The 22,169-nt window shown below is 38.2% G+C and overlaps 1 protein-coding gene across 1 annotated transcript in view; it reads left to right on the top strand.

Moving 5' to 3' along the window:
- LOC140137628 (uncharacterized) overlaps positions 1–6,890 on the top strand; it is an 84,260-nt gene extending 77,370 nt beyond the window's left edge. The window contains 1 exon segment of the mRNA XM_072159366.1: positions 3–6,890. Within this exon segment, the coding sequence (XP_072015467.1) occupies positions 3–1,393 (1,391 nt within the window). The 3' untranslated portion in view covers positions 1,394–6,890.
- The last annotated feature ends 15,279 nt before the right edge of the window (positions 6,891–22,169 follow it).

Raw genomic sequence — 22,169 nt, 5'->3', positions numbered from 1 at the left:
CATAGAAGGTCACTTTGAAGCGGTCAAGCTGCTACTGGATCATTATGCAAACCGTGAAATCAGCGACCACCTTGATTTATCACCACGCGATGCAGCTATGGATGCACGCTACCAGGATATCGTCAACCTGCTCGACTCGTACAAGGTTGTTTGCACCAGTCCAGGAGCCTTGTCACCAAATGGTTCCATCGCAAGCCCGGGTGACATGCATAATGGAGATATGCGCATGATCAACGGTTATATGCAGCACTCAAAACCAGGTGCCAAAAAGAAACGTTCAAAATCACATGGCATGGACATGCATAATGGCCAGATGGTAAATGGCCATCGGCATAATGGTAAGCAGAAGCGCCCTCGCAAAAAGAGAGGGTCTTCCGCAGATATGCCACCAACGCTGTCACCGACAGCTTCATTATCACCGCCTCATTGTTATGATAGGACTCCTCCACCACCACTGTCGGTGTATTCACAGAACTCAACACCGCAGCACATGGTGGAAGCATGCGGTGATTATCAGGCCACAAATGGCCATATGCCTCATCACAATCAACAGTGCATGGACACTAACGCAATGATTGGAGCACATGGGGGCGCTACACATATCAACTCTATGCATGAGCACAATCGGAAGAGTATGACCGACGGAGTGGCGGACATTGGTGCCGACATCGGAGCCGTCGCCTCGGCTCACCCAGTCCAGGCACGGACATGGAGAAATGGCACGCACGAGAACGAGGAGTCTGTTATGCAACTGGCAACATCACAGCCCAATATACCTCAAATTGTGCACCAAGCTCCCAGCACACATTCTCTTGCCGCCACAGCTGTCTCTGCGTCAACAAGCCCTCCGCCGACAATGTCGCCGGCTAAAGCTTCTCCGTACGGAAGTCCCCATAATCCCCACAATGGACAAGTACAAAGGCAACACCCTAATTCTCCATATGCACACCATCCCAATTCCCCATATGCAACAAATGGCCATATGAACGGTCACATAAACAATCACGGGCACGGTAGAGAAATGATAAAAGGACATAAATCGCCCGCCCGTAGACTTAGCGGAAATGAAGCACGGCACATGCAGAAGTATGCCACGCATAACACGCAGATTCCAAATCAACATGCCCAATCAATGATGGTGATGGAGAAATACCCCACACCTCCCTCGCAACATAGTAACGGCGGCATGGCAAGCGGGGACAACACTCCAACCCACATCCCATCAGTTCCATATCTGGAGCACTTTCCAACTCCATCGCCCGAATCACCGGGGCAGTGGTCGAGCTCTTCGCCGCAATCTGCTGACTGGTCGGGCTCAGAAGGGATCTCAAGTCCCCCGCAGCTCTTACCACAGTATAACCATCAGTCTCCAGGAAAAAGCATATATCTCTAAGATGTGTAGCGATATCTATATGAAATGTGGTTATAAACTATACTGTACTTTTTGTGTTGATTGAATCCCCCCTTGAAATGTATATATTTTGTTGACTGATGACTGGAGACGTAGTGCGCATTTTAACTTAATTCTACAGTACTTAATTACGAATCGCGCAGTCTCTAATCGTGTTGGTTCAGGTAGACCTAAAAGAGTCCATATGATCAGGTTTATTGATAATGGTGTAAAATCAAAGGAAATATTTTAATTTGAATGCAAATTTTGTATATTACATTCCATACAGTACAGTATGATTTTTGTAAAAAAACAAATCGTAGTCAGAAATTGCCTGATTTTAGGGGTTGGTTTTATTGCGGATTTATTAAGCAGTTACGCCTTGAAATTGATGAAAGTACTTTGTACTCTCCACGTAAAGAATGACTTACTATTTGGAAATGGTTGCTAAACCTTGAAGCAAGAAAGAGTAAGACCACTTTGAAATATAAAATGACGTATAGGTTTAAAAAATTGTTGATGTTCAGCAGAGAAATTCCTCTACAAACTAATCTCAACACAAAAAGTACACTATAGTAATAATCATGTGCATTAGTACTTCTATAAATTATGTAACTCAAAAAAAGAAAGGATGTTATTTGTATAAATGTAAACAGTTTTGTTACTAAGATACTACTATTGTTTGGTGCAGATAGTGTCGTAAATGTCAATCTTCCACGATACTGAAATTCCAGTACGAAACAAAAGAGAATTTGTACGAGCAAATTGACCCCGCTCCCTTTAAAGAAAAATTATTTTTTTGGATTGGTGCTAAAATATTTTTGGGGGTAGTTGTTGCTCTGGAATCTTAACAAATCTGTAATAATCATGACATGGGATTTATTGGAAATCAAAGTTCATAATCATGTTTATGATTGGTTTGAAAATGATAACACAGCGATTCTATTGTGCCTTTAAAATAAAGAAATGCAAAATATGCTGCCATTGTTTAATGTTTTAACCTTCAATTTGTAACAAACAAATTTCCATGTTTTTATCCGTTTCTTAAATTTGTAGATTTGATCAGAACCCGTATTTTAAAAAATATTGAAGCAATCAATTACTTCATCATTCCCTTCATTTTCCAGTTAAGAAACAATCAATTCCTAGTTTAATTTATTTAGAAAAACTTGTTTCTGATTTTTTTTGTCTTAAAATTTCTGGACCAAAACTTCCAGAATTCTCTTTAAATTGTATAAAGCACAACACTTTTGTTTATTTCTTGTTGTTTCTAGTTTGTTTTTCCAAACAGAATTGTGGAGGAGCATTGCGAACAGTAGCCTTGTGTAAAGAATAGGCCATATTTTTATATAAAAAAGTACTTAAGAGTAAACGCTGCGTTAGTAGCACTTGTATTTAAACCATATTGCAGGCCAACATTTATTATTGTATTTGTTATATTTTGTACATAAATATAAACACCATATGCATGACGGATGAGATGGACAAATAGAGAAGAAAAAAGATGACAATACTGTACATAATGGAGAAAGGGTTGGTCTTTTTAAGACGGAATATTATTGGTCAATTTTTACGACAGTGTAAACATGAACAGAAAAAACTTTTTATTGATCGTTGTATTGTAACTACACATATTTTGCCATTCTTATAAAAAAATTATTGCTTGACCAAATTTTAGATTGTGTTTTTTTTTGTAAAGTATGCTTCATATTGATAAGTATAACCAGCTGTAGTTCATGTGGGTTTGCAACTTTTTGTTTCCAAAGATAGTTTTGTGACTTAGAATACTATTTAATTAAAGTGTTTTGCCCTATATGTTAAAATGGGCTAGCTATTCCAGTTAAAATCCATACACCTATGGAAGACATGACCTTAATCTCACACACAGGGGGGTGTTGATTCCAAATGGAGTCACCCATTGAGGTAACCCCATTTGAAATTCACACCCCCTCTGTAGAAGATTAAGGTCATGTCTTCCATAGAAGGTGTATGGATTTTATCTGGAATAGCCTTAGATACTGTCTGTATTATGATACACTCAGTATCTTAATCGCTGATGTCTGTCAAATAATTTTGAAATAATTTATTTTGGGGGGAAAAATGTATACAAAATACATTTTTTTGTGAAAAAATGTATACAAAGTACATTTTTGATTTTGATTTAAACTTTCGATCCAAACAAAAGGAATTAATTCCTACCTCAGAATTGTCAGATGGTACTCCATCTTTCATCGGCGAGTGATCTATTTGACCTTTGACTTGATCCGAGGTAGAAATTAATTCTTTGTGTTTGGGTCAAAAGTTAAAATCAAAATCATGATTTATACCAACACAGATGAACTTTCATGAACAAAGTACATTTGTTTACAACAAATGGCGAGCTTTGATTTTGTGAAACCCACATTGAAACTACAAAGATAGTAATACTAGTAGATTGTTTGGGGCAAAAAGTAGTTATTATTGATATGTTGTAATGATAAGAACACATGAAGTACTTCTCACTGATCCTGTATTATTGGTTTGAAACCATTTTGCAAACAATAGACCATTGTTCTATATAATAGTTTCACAAACCTGGCATGTGACAATTATACAGTAAAGTTGCAAGTTGTATAGCATTTAACCCTTGATATATCCATGTATACTCCGATTAGCTCATCTTAAACAATGGTTTATTGTTTATAGATAGTTTCCTGTTTTTAGACGGCTTTTATAGAGCAAGCAGCACACAAACGGAAATGATTACTTGCACACGGCACGATCATGCACACATCACACAATGTATCATGAAATTGAAGACTTCAAAGGCAAAATTCTCTTACAATATCATATGTTATATCTTAAAGGGATGTATCACATTCCATGTACTGTGTCGCCAAGTTGCCATTGTGTGGAACTGCACTGTATCCATGTACTGTGTCGCCAAGTTGCCATTGTGTGGAACTGCACTGTATACCAGTGACAAAGGCCACTCAATAGAGGCGATTAAAGAGGAAACCCTGTTAGAGCAGTTCTCCTGGGGTGAATCAAACCTGCCTGGTAATCAAATTAATCAGTGACAAGGTTATCTCTGAATTAGACAGGTGCTAAATGATGTTTAATGTTATTACATCGATAAGTACCTAATAGATCACCTTGTCACTGATTATTTTAATAACCAGGCAGGTTTGGTTCGCCCCAGAAGAACTGGTCTGACAGGGCTTCCTCTTTAAGACAGCCCGTGGGGTCGCAGATTTACATAAACTTACGAGCATCATGTCAGTGCAACTAACCATATTTCCAGGTGATGTGGTCATAACCTTAAGGTTTTACATAATGGCAAGCAGCAGTGTAGTACATTGAAGGTGATACAGGCCATCTAAGATATTATGATAGTGTTATGAGAATTTGTCCCCTGGACTATTACTACATGCATATGTTGTGTTTGAAAACAGCATTTGATGATTTCAGAAGGTTGCTTTACTGTTGGATATTAAAATTCCATGATTTATGTATCTTTTTGGATGTTTGCACACTGGTTTTTAAGCTTTTACACCTGATTTTAAATTTTGTGACGTATTGTTTTAAAACTTTTTAAATATGTTGGTTTTTATCAGTGTTAAGATGGAAGATTTTTAAAGATAAAAATCACTGCTGCCAAATTTTAAAAATCAAATCAATTATGTAAATCTTATACAGCTCATGGGTATTATACGTTGAATTTGAATTGAATGATTAATTGGCAGATCATGTTTTTAAAACTTATATAATCAATGTGCGATGATGTACTTCTAAATTGGATTAATTATGACACATTTTCTTTTTAAGAAAGAGTGAATTTTATCAATTTATGCAAAGAAGCAAAAAATCAGTTCAATTATGGACAATTTAACAACTTAAGTAAATGAAATCAATCATGTAAGTTTTATACAGCTCATTAATTGGTATTATACCTTAAAATTTGAATATGGATGATTGATTGGCAAGTTGTTTTTAAAACTATGTTGTCAATTTTGTAAAAATATTATATATTCAACATGCAATGGTTTACTTCCAAATTTGTCAATGATCAATGACACATTTTCTTGTTAAGAAAAAGTGAATTTTATACCAATTTATGCGAAGACAAAAATTTATTTCAATTTTGGAAAGTTTATAGTGATGACAAGATGAAAGAATATGCAAAAAAAGCACACCGAGTGTGGGCTTAATAATATATTGTGTATAGTATAATATGTAAAGATAAAACTATTCTTTTTCTTGTTGTAGTTTTATAAGATGTTGGTCCATTGTGTACATACATACCCTAAAACACACACATTATGCACCATATATGGGCATGTTGCTTAGTTATTTTGTATCATAGAATATGTCAGTATTTAATATTTTTCCTTTTGTTTTTTTTATTGTATTCATTTTGAACTGGGCAAGATACAGAAATGTTACCCCTTGATATTTTGAATGTGAGAATGAAGCAGTATTACAATTTTTTGTTAATCTTTAAAATTCTGATTTGGATCAAAAATACTAATTAGGGAGGTCAAAGGTCATAGACACAGCAAGATTTTCTTCAATGAAGAATTGTGACGTTTGAAAAAATGTGAGATGCAAGTTGCATCACAGAATGGAACATTTAGTGTACCAAGCTAAGTTATTGGCAATATCAAAAGTTAAACTGTACTTAAAGACCAAGCCAAAGGATTTTTTTGGAGAAGGGGGGTGTTGCCTGGAAGGGGACCCAATAACATTCAAGGGGTATCAAGTTCTTGTATTTTTGCCAGTGTTGTTTTGTGTATATTTTATAGTTGTATTGAAATGCACTGCCCAACCATTATGACTTGTTTTTGTATGAAAAATTTGTATCATATTATTATCAACAATTATCATATTCCTGCATTGTTTAGAGTTGTTGGTTTTTTTTTTCTTCCTCCTGAAAAGTGCATTGCCTATTATTGTTATATGTATTTTGTATCAGGCTGATTTTTTTTATATGCAAAAGAGAGAGAAAAGGATATTACACCCAAATTAACAGCCACCTTTCCAACCGTTTAGCTAAAACCTGTTTTATATACTTTATATAATCATCCTAACCTGCACTCCCTTTACTTAACTTGATTGTTGTTTCCAATTGGGTTAGTTTTGTGCCAAACCATGATTAAACAGCTTGTAACTAGGTTTATAAGTGTTTAAAACAGCTTGTAACTAGGTTTATTATAACTGTTTTTGCAATTCATTACTAACAACAGCTTAACAAGGTTTATTGACTGTTCTTTACACAGCTATCTTTAGTGCCTTTATTTGTACGGAAATACAGTCACTGCCGAGTAAATATTTGGTTGTAGGGTAAAAGCTGTATTTGTATGTTTGTATGAAACAAAAAAGATATCAGTACCAATTTTTGTATTTTATAGCAGGAACAGTGGGGCTTCATACATGTAATTTGTTATACAACTTTGTAAGAGTGTTACGTTTTCTGCAAAGTTTTACTATAGAATAAATGCAGGGGCATTAAGGAAAAAAATGATATGTGTCTTGTGTGTTCACTTTGTGTCTAAATAGTAAGATATGATCTAAAATATTAAGCTCTTTTTAGGCTAAATGAAAGGTCAAAAGTTTACATGATGGACGTTTTTTCCTCCCAGCTACATACCCCGGGGGTGCCACTCATATACCATTGCATGTTGTCATCACTGACCAGACACTTTTATTTTTCACCCAAAACACTGACATGCCCAAGGGCTGAAAGGTAACCCTTACCACTGACCTGCTAAAAAAAAAGGATACCCAAATCACTGACCACAGCCATGGTGCAAACAAAGGTACCCATATCACTGACCTTACATGTCCCAATGACCCTTTTCACTGACGAAGGTAGAAAGCAATATTTACCTAGTGTATTTCCAATCCCTTTACATACAATTTCTGTTATAATATGAAATAGCCTGGAATATCATCCTTAACACAAAATTGTGGTCATACACAACAAACAAGCTGCAATCATTTCATTGTTTTTGAATGGTACACAACCCGCGGCACACAATCGGAAGTAGAAACCCGGGAGTAGAAAGCAAGAAACATCAGCAAAAGCGAAGAAAAACGTGATTGCATTTTCTTAATAAGCGTAGCTATTTACCTTTGATTTCAGTGCTGAATCCCGGGCCGAATCCATGATCCGCGCTAAGCTCTGAAATCTGAAATATAAAGCACTTTTTTCCCCGTTTAACTTCGGTTTTGCTGGTGACAAACAGCGATGGCAAATGTCACTTCACGATTTCCAAAAGGCATGGTTCCTGTCATATCTGGTTCAGCAGTCAAGCGTATGTCGTAATCCATTCCGATTACACAGTATCTGTACCTTGTACAAAATTCGTAGTCTCTACGCCCGTCTCTACGCAGCCCGCTCGGCAGCATGCACAAACATCACCGAGTTTTAATCATGGTACAGGACCGGGCACAAGACTAATATAGCCTATTACACTTACAGACCCGGAAGTAAGAAGTTGTTTACAATCAGGAACGAAAACAGCGGCTGACGTCAAATGCTGGACTTTGATTTTTCATGAACCCAAAACGCCGACATATCTATTGTAAAAAAGGTACCCTTTTTTTCCAGAAAACACCAAAATTGAGACCCTTTTCTCGTCCCCCGCGGTACGAGGCCTATGCTTAAAAAGATACCCTTTTACCGCGAAATTTTGGTCGGTGATGACTTCATTGACGGTTCAACTGGCACCCCCGGGCTACATACACTTGAAGTACATATCATTCAAGTTATAAACTTTACTTTGAGGACTGTTAAATGTAAAAAATATCAATTTTTATAATTTGCCATAAAATTTGTATTATATTGCAAATTTAAAAAAGTCAAAATGATTTGATATTCCTCATATTCTGATTGCAGTTTGGTGTGTCTGATGTGCTCTCAGGTCCCACAAAAATATTGTGCAATCGTCGCTATCCAAGCCCTTAGGGAATTACTACACTATTTAAGAAATTCACTTGGGGAAATAATGCACAAGTATGTTTTTAATATAGAGAGATTGCGATGTTCCATATGTGCTGTGTGGACCGTACGTTTATACGGCGTTTAAAACAAACATATTGCTAGTCTCGGTTCCAAGAAGAATAAAAAAAAACCTTTAAAAGGGTTAAGCAGCGCCAAGGATTTATCATTTAAATATTGGTCCAATGCACTTAAAACCCACCCATATACCAAAATCGCTGAAAAGGTACGAACCGTACACACATCCCTGTATACCTCCAACCAGACCCCCATGTATATTTTGTATCGTGTATGATCATATTTCCGATAACCTTGCTTTTCCTTGTGTTTATAACACTTTTTGATCAAAGTTTTTTACTCCCGTCCTCTATCAAAGTACAATCATGACATGACATGAACTGGCGGTACGATAAAATAACATTTTCTACCTAGTTTTTGACCCCATCGTCTCCATTAAACTACAATCATGAGCACCCCTATATACATCAATCATCCGAAGATTGAAGAATGCTTTGCCATCGATAACCAAGGCATTCGTTTCCTTGGGTCTAATTGACAACATTTTATGCAGAACAAGTTTATTTGGCGCTCAATCGCTAACATGCATGACCACATTATTGTCAACTCCAATTCGTTTATTCCACTGAATACTGTGAACTACATCTAAGCCTATACTCACACGCAAAATACGGGAGTTGTGAGATAAGACTGTTTATATCAACTGACCATGCTGACGACCAACATGAAAAATTAATGATGACGTAACAGCTGTTGCTCAGTCACTAGTATGGTTGACTCGCAATGCATTATGGGGGTTTCACTCTCATGTAGGCCTAATCTCTTTCTCAGTCAGTTACTGACATATGTAAAACAAACCCATGACAAATAGAGAGTGGGCATGCGGCTACGCTGCATAAGGTACCCGATCGTGCTAGAAGCTCGCCGCTGTGCATTGTCAATGGTGTATCAAAAAGTTGTGGGATATAGCCAAAATCGTAAGCCATTTGTATTGGGTGAAATTAAATAGGGAAGCATCGCCCAGGGGCGCTGCTTCAAAAAGGCAGCAGGAACAAAGACTAACATCTGATCTGGTCACAATAGGGCGAAGCCCTTGAAATATAGTGGTCAGCGGGTCTTATCTACTTCAATACAGCATGCTTAAAATTAATTGAATACAAAACCCACCCAAGTCCATGGGAAGTGATTTTGAGAGAAAAACATGTGTATCATTTTAATTCCTTCGGTTATATTTACCTGGTCAATAGGCCTATGGTAAGTTTTACGTGCAAATGAGTAGGTTAAACTGTATTAAGTATGACGATTAGCATTCCAGGGACTTCGTGGGGTTCATTTTAAATTTTGGACTTGGGTGGTTTTTTGAATCATATACAAAGACAACAATGTTTGAATGAGATTACCACTAGTAAGATAATACAAAATAAAGCACACAGGTATGTATAATGTTGACAAGCATTCTGCCGTGTAATAAAAACCACACACTTGCCGTGAATAAACCCATTTTTTTTTTCAAAAGTCACTCTCCAGCAATGAATGTGCGGACAAGCGGACTTTTATACATATTGGATTTCAATCAATGTGTTACGAGACTCAAATCATGGACTTGGGTGATTCTTTCATACATGCTATTTTTCACATGTTCAATAGACACAGTGGATGAATTTGAGTTGTTTTTTCATACATATGACAGGCCTATGCATAGCAACAAATTCCCATGCTTAACTCAATTTGGCCACAGTATGGACTTGGGTGGGTTTTGTATTCATTATCTATGCCCGTGCAACGGGGCATAGATATTGTATTTGTTGTGTTTAGTCTTCGACTTCTTCGCCTTCGCCTTCTCCTTCTCCTTCATCTTCTTAAGACCACGCCTTTGCACTCCTCTAGCTCAAGAACTAAAGTAGCCGCGGGGCCCATACTTGGTATAGTGATGGCCCATGACCCCAGGAAATTTCGTAGGGTAGTCTCGACCCCAGAGGTCAAAGGTCACGGGCTACAGGGGCCAATATGTGAAAAATTTCAAACAGCTCTAGCTCGAAAACTACAGCGCCCTCAGGGTTTATACTTGGTACAATGATGGCCCATGACCCCTAGAAGTAACCTATGGGAGCCACTACCCCAGAGGTCAAAGGTCATAGTCTACAGGAAGCAATATGTGTAAACTTTTAAAACAGCTTTAGCTGAAGAACTATAGCGCCCTCAGGGTTCATACTTGATACAATGATGGACCATGACCCTTGGATATTTTTTGAGGTAACATCGACCCCAGAGGGCAAGGGTCATGAGCTACAAGGAGCAATATGTGTAAAATTTCAAACAGCCCTAGCTCAAGCACTACAGCGCCCTCAGTGTTCATACTTGGTACAATGATGATCCATGACCCTAGATGTATTCTGTGGTAGCCGCAAACCCAGAGGTCAAAGTTCAAAGGCTTTTAAAAGCAAAATAGGTACGACCTATTAACACGGTGTAGCGCAATAGGTAGTATTTTGTTATCTACCTGTGTTTGCAATGATAAAGATCTGAATCGTACGTCAATGAAACTGATCACTTGACAAAAACTCCCTTAAAAGGGAATGTGTAGGCATTTTGATTTTGGTTCCTTGGACCACCTCAATAGGTTGTCATGATGGGACAAGGAGTGTGGTTGGTTAAGGGGTGGGGTATAAGAGAGAGTGTGGTCAAGTCTGGTGGTGTTTAAGAGAGAGTGAGGGTCTGATGGGGTATAAGAGAGAGTGTAGGCTTAGTAGTGTATTAGAGAGAGTGTGGGCCAGTCTGGCGGTGTTTTAGAGAGAGTGCGTGTATAGTGGAGTATAAGAGAGAGTTAAGGTTTGGTGGGGTATTAGAGAGAGTATGGGTCAGCCTGGTGGTGTTTTAGAGCGAGTAAGTGTCTGGTGGAGTATAAGAGAGAGTGAGGGTCTGGTGGGGTTTTTGAGAGACTGTGGTCCAGTCTGGTGGTGTTTTAGAGAGAGTGATGGTCTTGTGGGGTATAAGAGAGAGTGAGGGTCTGGCGAGGTATTAGAGAGAGTGTGGGCCAGTCTGGTGGTGTTTTAGAGCGAGTATATGGTGGAGTAGGCCTATAAGAGAGCGTGAGGGTCTGGTGGGGTGTTAGAGAGAGTGTGGTCCAGTCTGGTGGTGTTTTAGAGAGATTGATGGTCTGATGATCTGATGGGATATAAGAGAGAGTGAAGGCTTGGTAGGGTATAAGAGAGAGTGTGGGCCAGTCTGGTGGTGTTTTAGAGAGAGTGAGTGTATAGTGGAGTATAAGAGAGAGTGAAGGCTTGGTGGGGTGTTAGAGAGAGTATATGGGTCAGCCTGGTGGTGTTTTAGAGCGAGTGAGTTTCTGGTGGAGTATAAGAGAGAGTGAGGGTCTGGTGGGGTATCAGAGAGAGTGTGGTCCAGTCTGGTAGTGTTTAAGAGAGAGTGAGGGTCTGGTGGGGTATAAATGAGAATGAAGGCTTGGTAGAGTGTGGGCCAGTCTAGTGTTATGAGCATTACATGTATATCAAATGAAAGTTTAAAACAAGGGGTTTCACATGGTGCTCACCAAGTTTTCGTGCTTGTATATTTTGTTGTAAAGCGCATTGAGGCTCTTCGTAATAATGCGCTATATTAAGTGTCTGTTTATTATTATTATTATTATTTGCAATGATAACGGCCCATATCGTACGTCAAGGAAATTGATCACTTGACAAAAATTCCCTTAAAAGGGAATGTGTAGGCATTTTGATATTGGTGCCTTGGACCACCTCAAAAGGCTGGTACAATGATGACCCATGACCGTAGATGTATTCTATGTTAGCCGCATCCCCAGAGGTCAAAGTCTAAAGTCTTTAAAAATCAAACTAGGTACGACATATTAACACAGTGTAGCTCAATAAGTAGTATTTTGTTAGCTACCTGTGTTTGCAATGATCAAGGTCTGAATCGTACGTCAAGGAAACTCATCACTTGACAAAAACTCCCTGAAAAGGGAATGTGTAGGCATTTTGATTTTGGTTCCTTGGACCACCTCCAAAGGTTGTCATGATGGGACAAGGGGTGTGGTTGGTTAAGGGGTGGGGTATTAGAGAGAGTGTGGTCCAGGCTGGTGGTGTTTTAGAGAGAGCGAGGGTCTGATGGGGTATAAGAGAGAGAAGGCTTGGTAGGGTATTAGAGAGAGTGTGTGCTAGTCTGGTGGTGTTTTAGAGAGATTGATGGTCTGATGGGGTATAAGAGAGAGTGAAGGCTTGGTAGGGTATTAGAGAGAGTGTGGCCAGTATGGTGGTGTTCTAGAGAGAGTGAGTGTATAGTGAGTATAAGAGAGAATGAAGGCTTGGTGGGGTATTAGAGAGAGTATGGGTCAGTCTGGTGATGTTTTAGAGCGAGTGAGTGTCTGCTGTAGTATAAGAGAGAGTGAGGGTCTGGTGTGGTATTATAGAGAGTGAGGGTCTGGTGGGGTATTAGAGGGTGTGGTCCAGTCTTGTGGTGTTTCAGAGAGAGTGATGGTCTGGTGGAGTATAAGAGAGAGTGAGGGTCTGATGGTGTATAAGAGAGAGTGTGTGGTCCAGTCTGGTGGTGTTTTAGAGAGAGTGATGGTCTGATGGAGGTATAAAAGAGAGTGAAGGCTTGGTAGGGTATTAGAGAGAGTGTGGGCCAGTCCAGTGTTAGGAGCATTACATGTATATCAAATGAAAGCTTAAAACAAGTGCTTTCACATGGTGCTCACCAAGTTTTTCGTTTGTGAATAGGGGAAGGGGGTTAGGTGTGGTCACGGGCATAGATATTCGTGTTTGGTAAAACACATTACTGTGGCATCTAGTACATTCAATTGTATTTCAGTGCTTCCCAAATATTATGGTTGCCAAAAAACAAATAGTAGATTTAGGACCACTACATCCATATATCATGACTTTACTTTCAAAATGAGACCTTTGCATGGTGAAAATTAGGCGTGTTGCATGAACAACGTACAAAATGTCAATTTCAAATTGCCATCTTAATTTTTATACGGCCAATCTCACACACATTTCAATGGACAATCTATACGTATGAACTGCCCGTATGAATGAAGTCAAATTTTCACACCTCACTCTTGCTTTATTCAGGCATGAGAATTTCCAGTCAAAACTCTGGAACCAGTCTTTTTTGATGTCAAAATTCCTGCAGTTTTATTTATTTTCAGCCCATTTTTGTCCAATTTTACGCGCTTTTCCAGCTTTTCCAGACTTTTTCATAAATGCGTAGTCCCATGCCTGTTTATTATACTGATTTCTTACAAAAAGTTTGGCTTTCCTTCGTGTGTTCATTATATCGTTATGATTTCGGCAGATGGCCGAATCCGGATTCGGCTTTTGGTAAATTCATTTCATGCATGCATTACTTTTGAATTTGAGAACAAGGGATCAATACTTTGCCTACAGAGGGCAGCATATCGACTTTTTAACGGTTATCGTCGTTGACCGTACTGCGATGCACCGTTAGCTAACCCTGTATACTGCCCTCTTTTGAATACTTACTATGCTGTTATCATCTGATCTCCGTTAACAAATTGATATGCTGCCCTCTATTATGTACAGCATTGATCCCTTGTTCTCAAATTCAAAAGTAATGCATGCGTAAAATGAATTTACCAAAAGACGAATCCGGATTTGGCCGTCTGCCGAATTCATAACGATATTAATCCTTTGGCTTGGTCTTTAAGTACAGTTTAATATATTGTTAAATAACATTAATTTCATACATGCGGAAAAAAAAACTGTCAAAACTGGCTCATACAGGAGAGTGAATTTGAATAGATCACAGCATTTGGAAATCGCAAGCTCTCTAACAACTAACAAAAAATTTGCATCTGGTGACAGTCGGTCCTACCTCCCTTCCTGGACAGTTTCAAGTGATCTTCATAAAAAACACATCAATGCTTTTTACATCATACTTGCATGCATTGAAGCATTGGAAAGAGGTCCTGAGCATTGCAAAATGCAGTATACAACCGAAATATCATCTTTTCCTTGTTGTTGCCAATATTCTCATATTGAGCAAAAAAAAAAAAAATCACTTTTGGATATTCAATGAACGATTACACTTAATTCACTCATCCAGATTTTCTCTTATCCTGGCATCATGGCCGGATAAATAAGGTTGGACTGTAAAAAAAACCTGTATCCTTATTCTGTGATGAAATAAATTAACACAAACACATTGAATGTACAAAATTCATTATTTTATTTGTATCTTTTCATCATCAAAAATACATTAATTGTGTTTATATTTTAATTCAACACTTTTTACAAAAGTAAAGATAAAATATACATAATAGGGAGTAAAATCCGATCAAAATACATTTCAAATCCTATATACTGTTTCTGTTTAGAAAAATATTTTTCGTTATCACAAATATGTGACCATCCATCTCAAACCGCTTGTAAAGTCGGCAAATTGTATTTCGAGTTACAGTGCAAAATATGCATAGAGGTTGTATTCATATGTCCCTAATATTTGTCCGACATGTTTCTCATTTTAGTCCAGTCAAACACCAATCTTTAATCCTATTGTTGAAGAGGATAATAAGCTTATACTTATGTATAGCATTAGTAAAAAGCTTAAAAAATCCTGTTGAAGTGGTGGGTTACCCAACAATTAACAATGAGAGGACATTCCTGAACCTCGTTCAGTTGGGGATGATTTGAAGTGACCGCCAATTATGACCATTTGATATTTAATACCAGCAATGTGGAAAAAAGAAATAATGTAGTGCCAAAATAATGTACCCTTTTACTGAAGGAGCAAAGTTTAACAAGTTTCTGGATATCGTTTGAAGTCAAATGATATATCAATGTAAAGCTTATGATATATATTTTCTAAACACGGAAGAAAACAAATTTGACCAGGGGCCGACTTTACGAGCGTTTCGACCTGGACGGTCACATATCAAGTTTCCATATTGATAGGGAAAAATAGGAAGTGGCAAGGTTAGAAATGGGCTATTCCGGTTGAAATTCATACACCTCAAATGGAAGACATTTATATAAGACATAATGTATGATTTCGGTCAAATTTTAATTTTGCAATTCTTTGCCAAGAATTATTACATAATCTGGGTCATCGGGTCACTTGCCGCGAGGTTTGAGTGATCTCATGCTCCGCCTGTTTGTGTCTTTTTTGTGCGTTTTGGTGCAAATTTCTCTGTGAGATTTGGATATTACGTTTGGAATGGCGGGCTCCTTCTTTTGGGCGTCCTTTTTGGCCGTAGCACGATTTCATCTTTTGGTTCTGGCCATTTTATTCTCATCGCGATGCATCCCTACATTGCATAGGCCTACGCCATTTTACATGCCTGAACAACAACCTGAGCAGTGTGAATACAGGCCGATTAGTCACGATCAACGCATATCATACACCCGGTGGGGTCACTCCCTGGCAGGGGGGACACGTAGGACCGTTACCACAAGTACAAATTACCCCCTTTCGCAGTCGATTTCAAGGACAAATCATGAAATTTTACCCCTTTTTACTCCAAAACAAGGACAAAAGGGCACTCTGAAACACCTCTATTTTTTAGATTCCAAGGACACATTTGCAATTTTGACCCTATTTCAAGGAAGGGTTTTTAGGCCTATGAATGTTTTTTTTCAGTAATTAACAAGGGCATCATAGAATTCAAGTAGTAGCCTACCCCTTACATATAAATCAGAAGCGAGAATAATATTGATCACGGGATGAGTACAAAGTAGGAAACCAAATTTATTCCTGTAATTTATTTATCTGGCCACGGGATCGGGAGAAAATAATAAGAACCCCTTTTTTTTAATTTCGCAGACATTTGTGCAATAAAACACCCCTATTTTTCAAATTTCACGGACAATTTTGTCCGCGGACAAGCCCTAAAAATGACCCCTTTTTCCTTGATTTTGGTAACGATCGTGCGGTCAGTAGGGTAAATTGGGGTAAATGGAACGCTTAAGCAATGAATCACTTTCTGTGGTCAGGAGGGTATCCATATATGATTTTTATTTGTTTCAATAAGTAGATAATATGTTTTTACAACTTGTTTTAACAGATAAACTCCCATTTTATGGCTTTGTTTCTTGTATCGGTCCAAATACATGCATGGTCATGGCGTTCCAGTTACCCCAACAAATTGGGGTAAATGGAACAGTGGGATGGGTAATTGGAACAAGGGGCATTACTTGCAAGGAGCCTACATTCATAGCTATATTTACATTGAAAAGACATCAGAATATTTTATTTAACATATATTTTGTGACTAAACAAAAGATTAACAAAAATAATTTTGTTTTCATGTTTTTTATAAACATGGTAAAATACCACGTAAAAATACACTTTCTCTCGGTACATAACAGAAAAAATGGTTTTTGAGATTTTTAAAAAATCAATAGGAGGCCTAATCTACCATGAATTAGTTATTTGTAGTATATGATTTCATAATAATTAAACCAATTAGTAAAAAAAATATTAACATGTTATATATATTTGTAGTCAGTCAACCGTGTTCCATTTACCCCAAGTGGAGCTGTTGTGGGGTAAATGGAACACCAAACTAATTAATTAGCTAATTAGCATATTAATTTGCATAATTTCATCATTAAAATCTGCTATTTTATTGTTTTAAACATTTACGTTATTGTAGATAACAAACATATTGCCAATATTGTAAGACAACTCTCAGCACAACATTCAAATATTTAGGAATCAATACCCTTAAATTAGTAATGTTCACTGAACCGTAGCACCACTTCATGGTCAGTGACAACATTTGAGATTTTCTTCCACTCAAATACCGAGTAAACCCACGCTTGGGGTATGAAACGAAAGCAGAACGTATGGCGTTGGGGTAAATGGAACACTCGGTATGATGTTGCCCAATTTTTTTCTTGATTGAGGGAATTGTATTCTCAGCGTTCCATTTACCCCACCGTTCCATTTACCCCAATTTACCCTATTGCAAGTTGAGTGACCCCACCGGGATCATACAGTCGCGATCAATTGTTGGCCATTCAGCCTGCACGCTTGACTAAGGATTTGGTTACTCAGCTTCGATCGCTTGAAATTGGTACAGGACTACCACGTAAACGCTACCACCGTAAATCTGGTAAGCCTGATCAAATAAATCGTGACCATTTGAAATGGATGTGTTTCAATGTACAATCCTGTCGTCAAATAGCAACTGACATTTCTGAGATAATTTCTGATAATGACCTCGACATCTTGATGTTGACCGAAACATGGCTTTACGCAGAAGGTGATGAAGCATATGAAAGTGCAATGACCCCTCATGGTTATGACTCTTACTCTTTCCCTCGTAGTGGTAAAAGAGGAGGTGGTATTGCTTTCATTATCAGATCCGCTCTGTCAAAAAATGTCAAATTTACTGCCTTGACTTATACTACCGGTACCTTTGAAAGTGTGGAAATGAAATTGTCAATTAATCAGCTTTCGGCAACGTGCATTTGTTTGTACAGACTCCATCACAACAAGAAAGATGAGGTGACATTCCCCAATTTTTTGAGTGAATTTACTGACATGCTCTCTTCATATGCTGACTCCAATTGTGATTTGTCGTTTATAGGGGATTTCAATCTCCACTATGATGACTTAATAAATGACAGGCAAGTTCAACGCGTAAATTGTGTTTTGTTGGATTTTGGACTTCAGCAGCTGGTTGATAAACCTACGCATATTAAGAAGCGTATACTTGACTGGGTCGTGGTGCGCAACGAGAATAGCCTCATCACTTTCAATGATGTAAATGTTTACCCGGGAAAATCGGACCATTTTGCAGTGTTAGGACATGTCGCGATCTCTAGACCAGCTCCGGTAAAGCGTCTCGTGACCTCGCGCAATCTACGGGCTGTTAAGTTAGATGATCTTAAAATGGATTTAGCTGCGTTGACCTCCAGCATCTGTGAAAAGGTACCGAACTCGGACATTGTGGGTCTAGTCGATTCCTACAATGACGGTCTTCGTCAAGTTCTGGACCGACATGCCCCATTGCAAACTCGTAGTGTAAGAGACCGACCATCTGCCCCCCATGGTTGACTGCTGAAGTCAGAGATGCCCGGCGTAGTAGAAGACGTGCTGAACGACTGTGGCGTAAGACAAAATTAACTGTTCATAAGGAAATGTATATAAACATGAGGAACGAAGCTACACAACATGTTATAGCTGCAAAAGAGACAATTTTACACTGCTAAAATTGACTCTGACACCTTTTCTACCAAGCAGCTTTTTAGTGTATCCAACCAGCTTCTCGGAAAATCAAGAACTTCTGCATTACCAACTAACATTCCTCCAAACGAACTTCAAGAACGTTTTTGTCAATTCTTTTCTAATAAGATCATCAATCTACGGGAGGAACTAGATTCTCGGCACTCTCTTCCACCATCATTTAGCGTGTATGAAGGTCCGGTTTTCGATCAATTTACTCTTGTCTCTGAAGACGAAATCTCCGATCTGATAAAGAGTATGCCTACAAAAGGTTGTATCTTAGACCCGCTGCCGACCGACCTTGTGAAACAGTGTGCCGATGATCTTGTTCCCCTGTTAACTTGCATTATTAATGAGTCTCTTGCATCCGGTATTGTTCCTGATCAATTCAAGCAGGCCATCATTGTTCCTATTTTAAAGAAAAATGGGCTTGATTGTAATGATCTTAAGAATTTTAGACCAGTTTCGAACTTACCATTCATCTCAAAAATTCTTGAAAAGGTAGTTCTTTGTCAACTACAGCAACACCTATGTGAGAATAACTTGTTGGAAATTAACCAATCTGCGTATAGGAAGGGCCACAGCGTGGAGACCGCAGTACTGAGTGTCATGGACAATTTGCTATCCAATTCTGATGAGAAGTTAATCTCTCTCACTTCACTCCTAGACCTCAGCGCTGCGTTTGATACGCTGGACCATTCAATCCTCCTTAGGCGCCTTGAATGTAGTTTTGGTATCAGAGACACTGTACTTAATTGGTTTACATCCTATGTTTCTCAACGTGTGCAATCTGTGATTGTCAATGGATCGATTTCCAATCCCCACCCTCTTTTGTACGGGTCCCTCAAGGCTCCGTGACTCGGTCCAGTTTTATTTACATTATATTCTCAACCACTTTCCGACGTCATCATCCAGCACAACTGCTCTTTTCATAAGTACGCTGATGACACCGAAATATCACAATGTGGCATGCCTCAGGACTTTGTGTCAACTAAGCTGTCCATTCAAGAGTGTATTAAAGCTGTTTTGTGTTGGACGGATAGTAATAAGCTCATGCTCAATACAGATAAGACGGAGGTTATCACCGTTGGTACGGCTTCTCGTGTTAGCCAGATTGAAGATAATACTATACAAATTTTGGACTCTGATATCACCTTTCAAAAATCTGTTAAGTACCTCGGTGTGCGTTTAGATCAAACTTTGTCTATGTCTGAACATATCAGCGATATTTGCCGTTCCTCATTTCTATCTCTGAGACGCATTGGCTGCATTCGACCTTACTTGTCTGATAAAGCAACATCATGTCTGGTTAATTCCATAATTCTGTCGCGCTTGATTTCTGCAATTCCATCTTGACAGGTATCACTGCTGATCAACTTAACCGTCTCCAACGTATTCAAAATTGTGCGGCCCGTCTTATTGTCAAAAAAAGAAAGCATGAGCATATTACACCAATCCTCATCGAGCTTCACTGGCTGCCCGTCGAATTTCGCATCCAATTTAAACTTGCTATTCTGGCTTTCCGTCACTTCGATGGCACTTTACCACCATACCTGTCATCTGCGCTTTGCACTTATCAAACTTCCCGCTCCCTTCGATCATCCTCTGAAAAATTACTCAAAACTCCTCGGGTTAACCTTAAATCAGCCGGTGAACGCTCATTTCATTTTGCTGCTCCAACTGCTTGGAACTCGCTTCCAAACAACCTTCGTAACATCCCCACACTTTCTCAATTTAAACGTCAGCTTAAAACCCATCTCTTTCGTCAAGCATTTCCTGATTCACAGAATTAATTGCTTCTTTGAGATTTTGCGCCTTAAAAGAACCATTCATTATTTATTATTATTATTATTACTAGTAACTGTCTAGGAGGTTTTCTGATCATTTTAAGCCAAAATAATGAGGTCAAATGAAAGAACACCACTTAGCTGCTTCACTGTGGAGCTCTATAAGGCCAAAAAAAAAGTTTGTCTCAAAGCTCACATCATTTGTAAAATCGGAAAAAAAATGCGAATTTTTTTATTTCAAAATTATTATTTTTTTAGTTTTTCCAGAAAAATTCGGCGAAAAAAACGGATTTTTTTCTCCAAATACCATGAAAAAAGTCGGGAATAAAAAAATTAAAAAAAAAAAAAAATCGCATTTCGCATTTGTTTTCAAACCACTCGTGAGCTTTGAGACAAACTATTATTTTTTTGGCCTAATGGGGGAATTGGCAAATAAAATCGGGGATCCCTGGTGTTATTAAAAAACTCGAAAATTTACCTGTAATTAAAGCACCTCAGGCTTAGTCTTTCACAGGGTATTTTAGTACACCATGCCATTTGGGTATACAATTGTGCAAAAAGTAGAAATTCAAGAAAAATCGAGGGCATCACTGTGAGCAAATCACATATTTATTGCATTTTTAATCTTCCAATTCTGTCGGTCCAGCTTCTAGTCTTGGGCCCAAGCTTCACGTGGCTCACGGTTTGTAATCAACGACAGAAACCGGCTGTGAAGGAGACTATCGATGTTGTCACTCCAGACTGGAGTGACAACATCAATCAATTTCGAAAAACCAACACTTTCGACCATGGACTTTAAAGCCATATTATAACATTTGCTGAGGAGGACGCCCTCACTGAATTTTTTTTAATTCATTTTTTACACGATTAAATTGTACTTTATTAAACCAATATAGCCTGCAAAAATCAAGACTCTAGGTGCTGTAGTTTTGTCAAAATCAGAGATTTTGAATAAAAGGCTGATTCAGCCCTTTATTATTACGATGGAATTGTTAGTCGAACGCATACACGATGTTCATAACACACAGTATACGCAGCGTGCGCGACGGTGATATACACAACAAAGGGTCGTACCACAACATGACCGAAGGAGTGGTACGTATTGCGATATGCGCTGGTAGTAAATTCCAATTTTCTTTGCTTTGCCGTAGTTGTTCGGCTCAAAAATAAAAGGGATATATCTGACAGTAAAAGCTAACATTTTATGGCAAAAGAAATGCTAATCTATTTTGTTTGAAAATGTTATAATATTGCTTTAATTGTCGGTTTGTCATTATATAAAACGATAAATCAAGCAAGTAACTTCCACTCTGAAAACTTAGAAACTTGTTTGATTCCACTGACTATTTGCGATCGAAATATACACAACACCATCAACAAACAAGAAATGTCTTTAAAAAAGACAATGCCTCCAAGATACCAGTGGGCACCTTTTGTTATTAGTTAAGGAGACACTTATAATGCTAGCTTGAAGGTAACGCTATTGGATATAGATTGTTGTCTGATTGAAATATGTGAGTCCATTCTCTCCTGATTACAAGACTGAAAATTTTATTTTAATCGGATATTCGGTTACCAAAATATATGGCCTGTCAAAATGGCGCTAAACCAAGAAGTTGGCAACAAATTTCTTTTATTTTTGTTATGCAATGTTGTCATGTAGGCCTTATTTTCTAATTATATATGCAAGCATTGTACAAAGTAAAATGTTCAGATCGGCTACAAAATAAGATATAAAACCCATGGATGTTTTTTTCCATGCAAATTTCCATTTGCATAATTAATT

The sequence above is a fragment of the Amphiura filiformis genome, chromosome 17 (assembly GCF_039555335.1).
Source record: "Amphiura filiformis chromosome 17, Afil_fr2py, whole genome shotgun sequence".
Classification (NCBI taxonomy): domain Eukaryota; kingdom Metazoa; phylum Echinodermata; class Ophiuroidea; order Amphilepidida; family Amphiuridae; genus Amphiura; species Amphiura filiformis.
The sequence above is the reverse complement of the archived record's forward strand: the minus strand, read 5'-3'. Positions and strand labels throughout refer to the sequence as shown.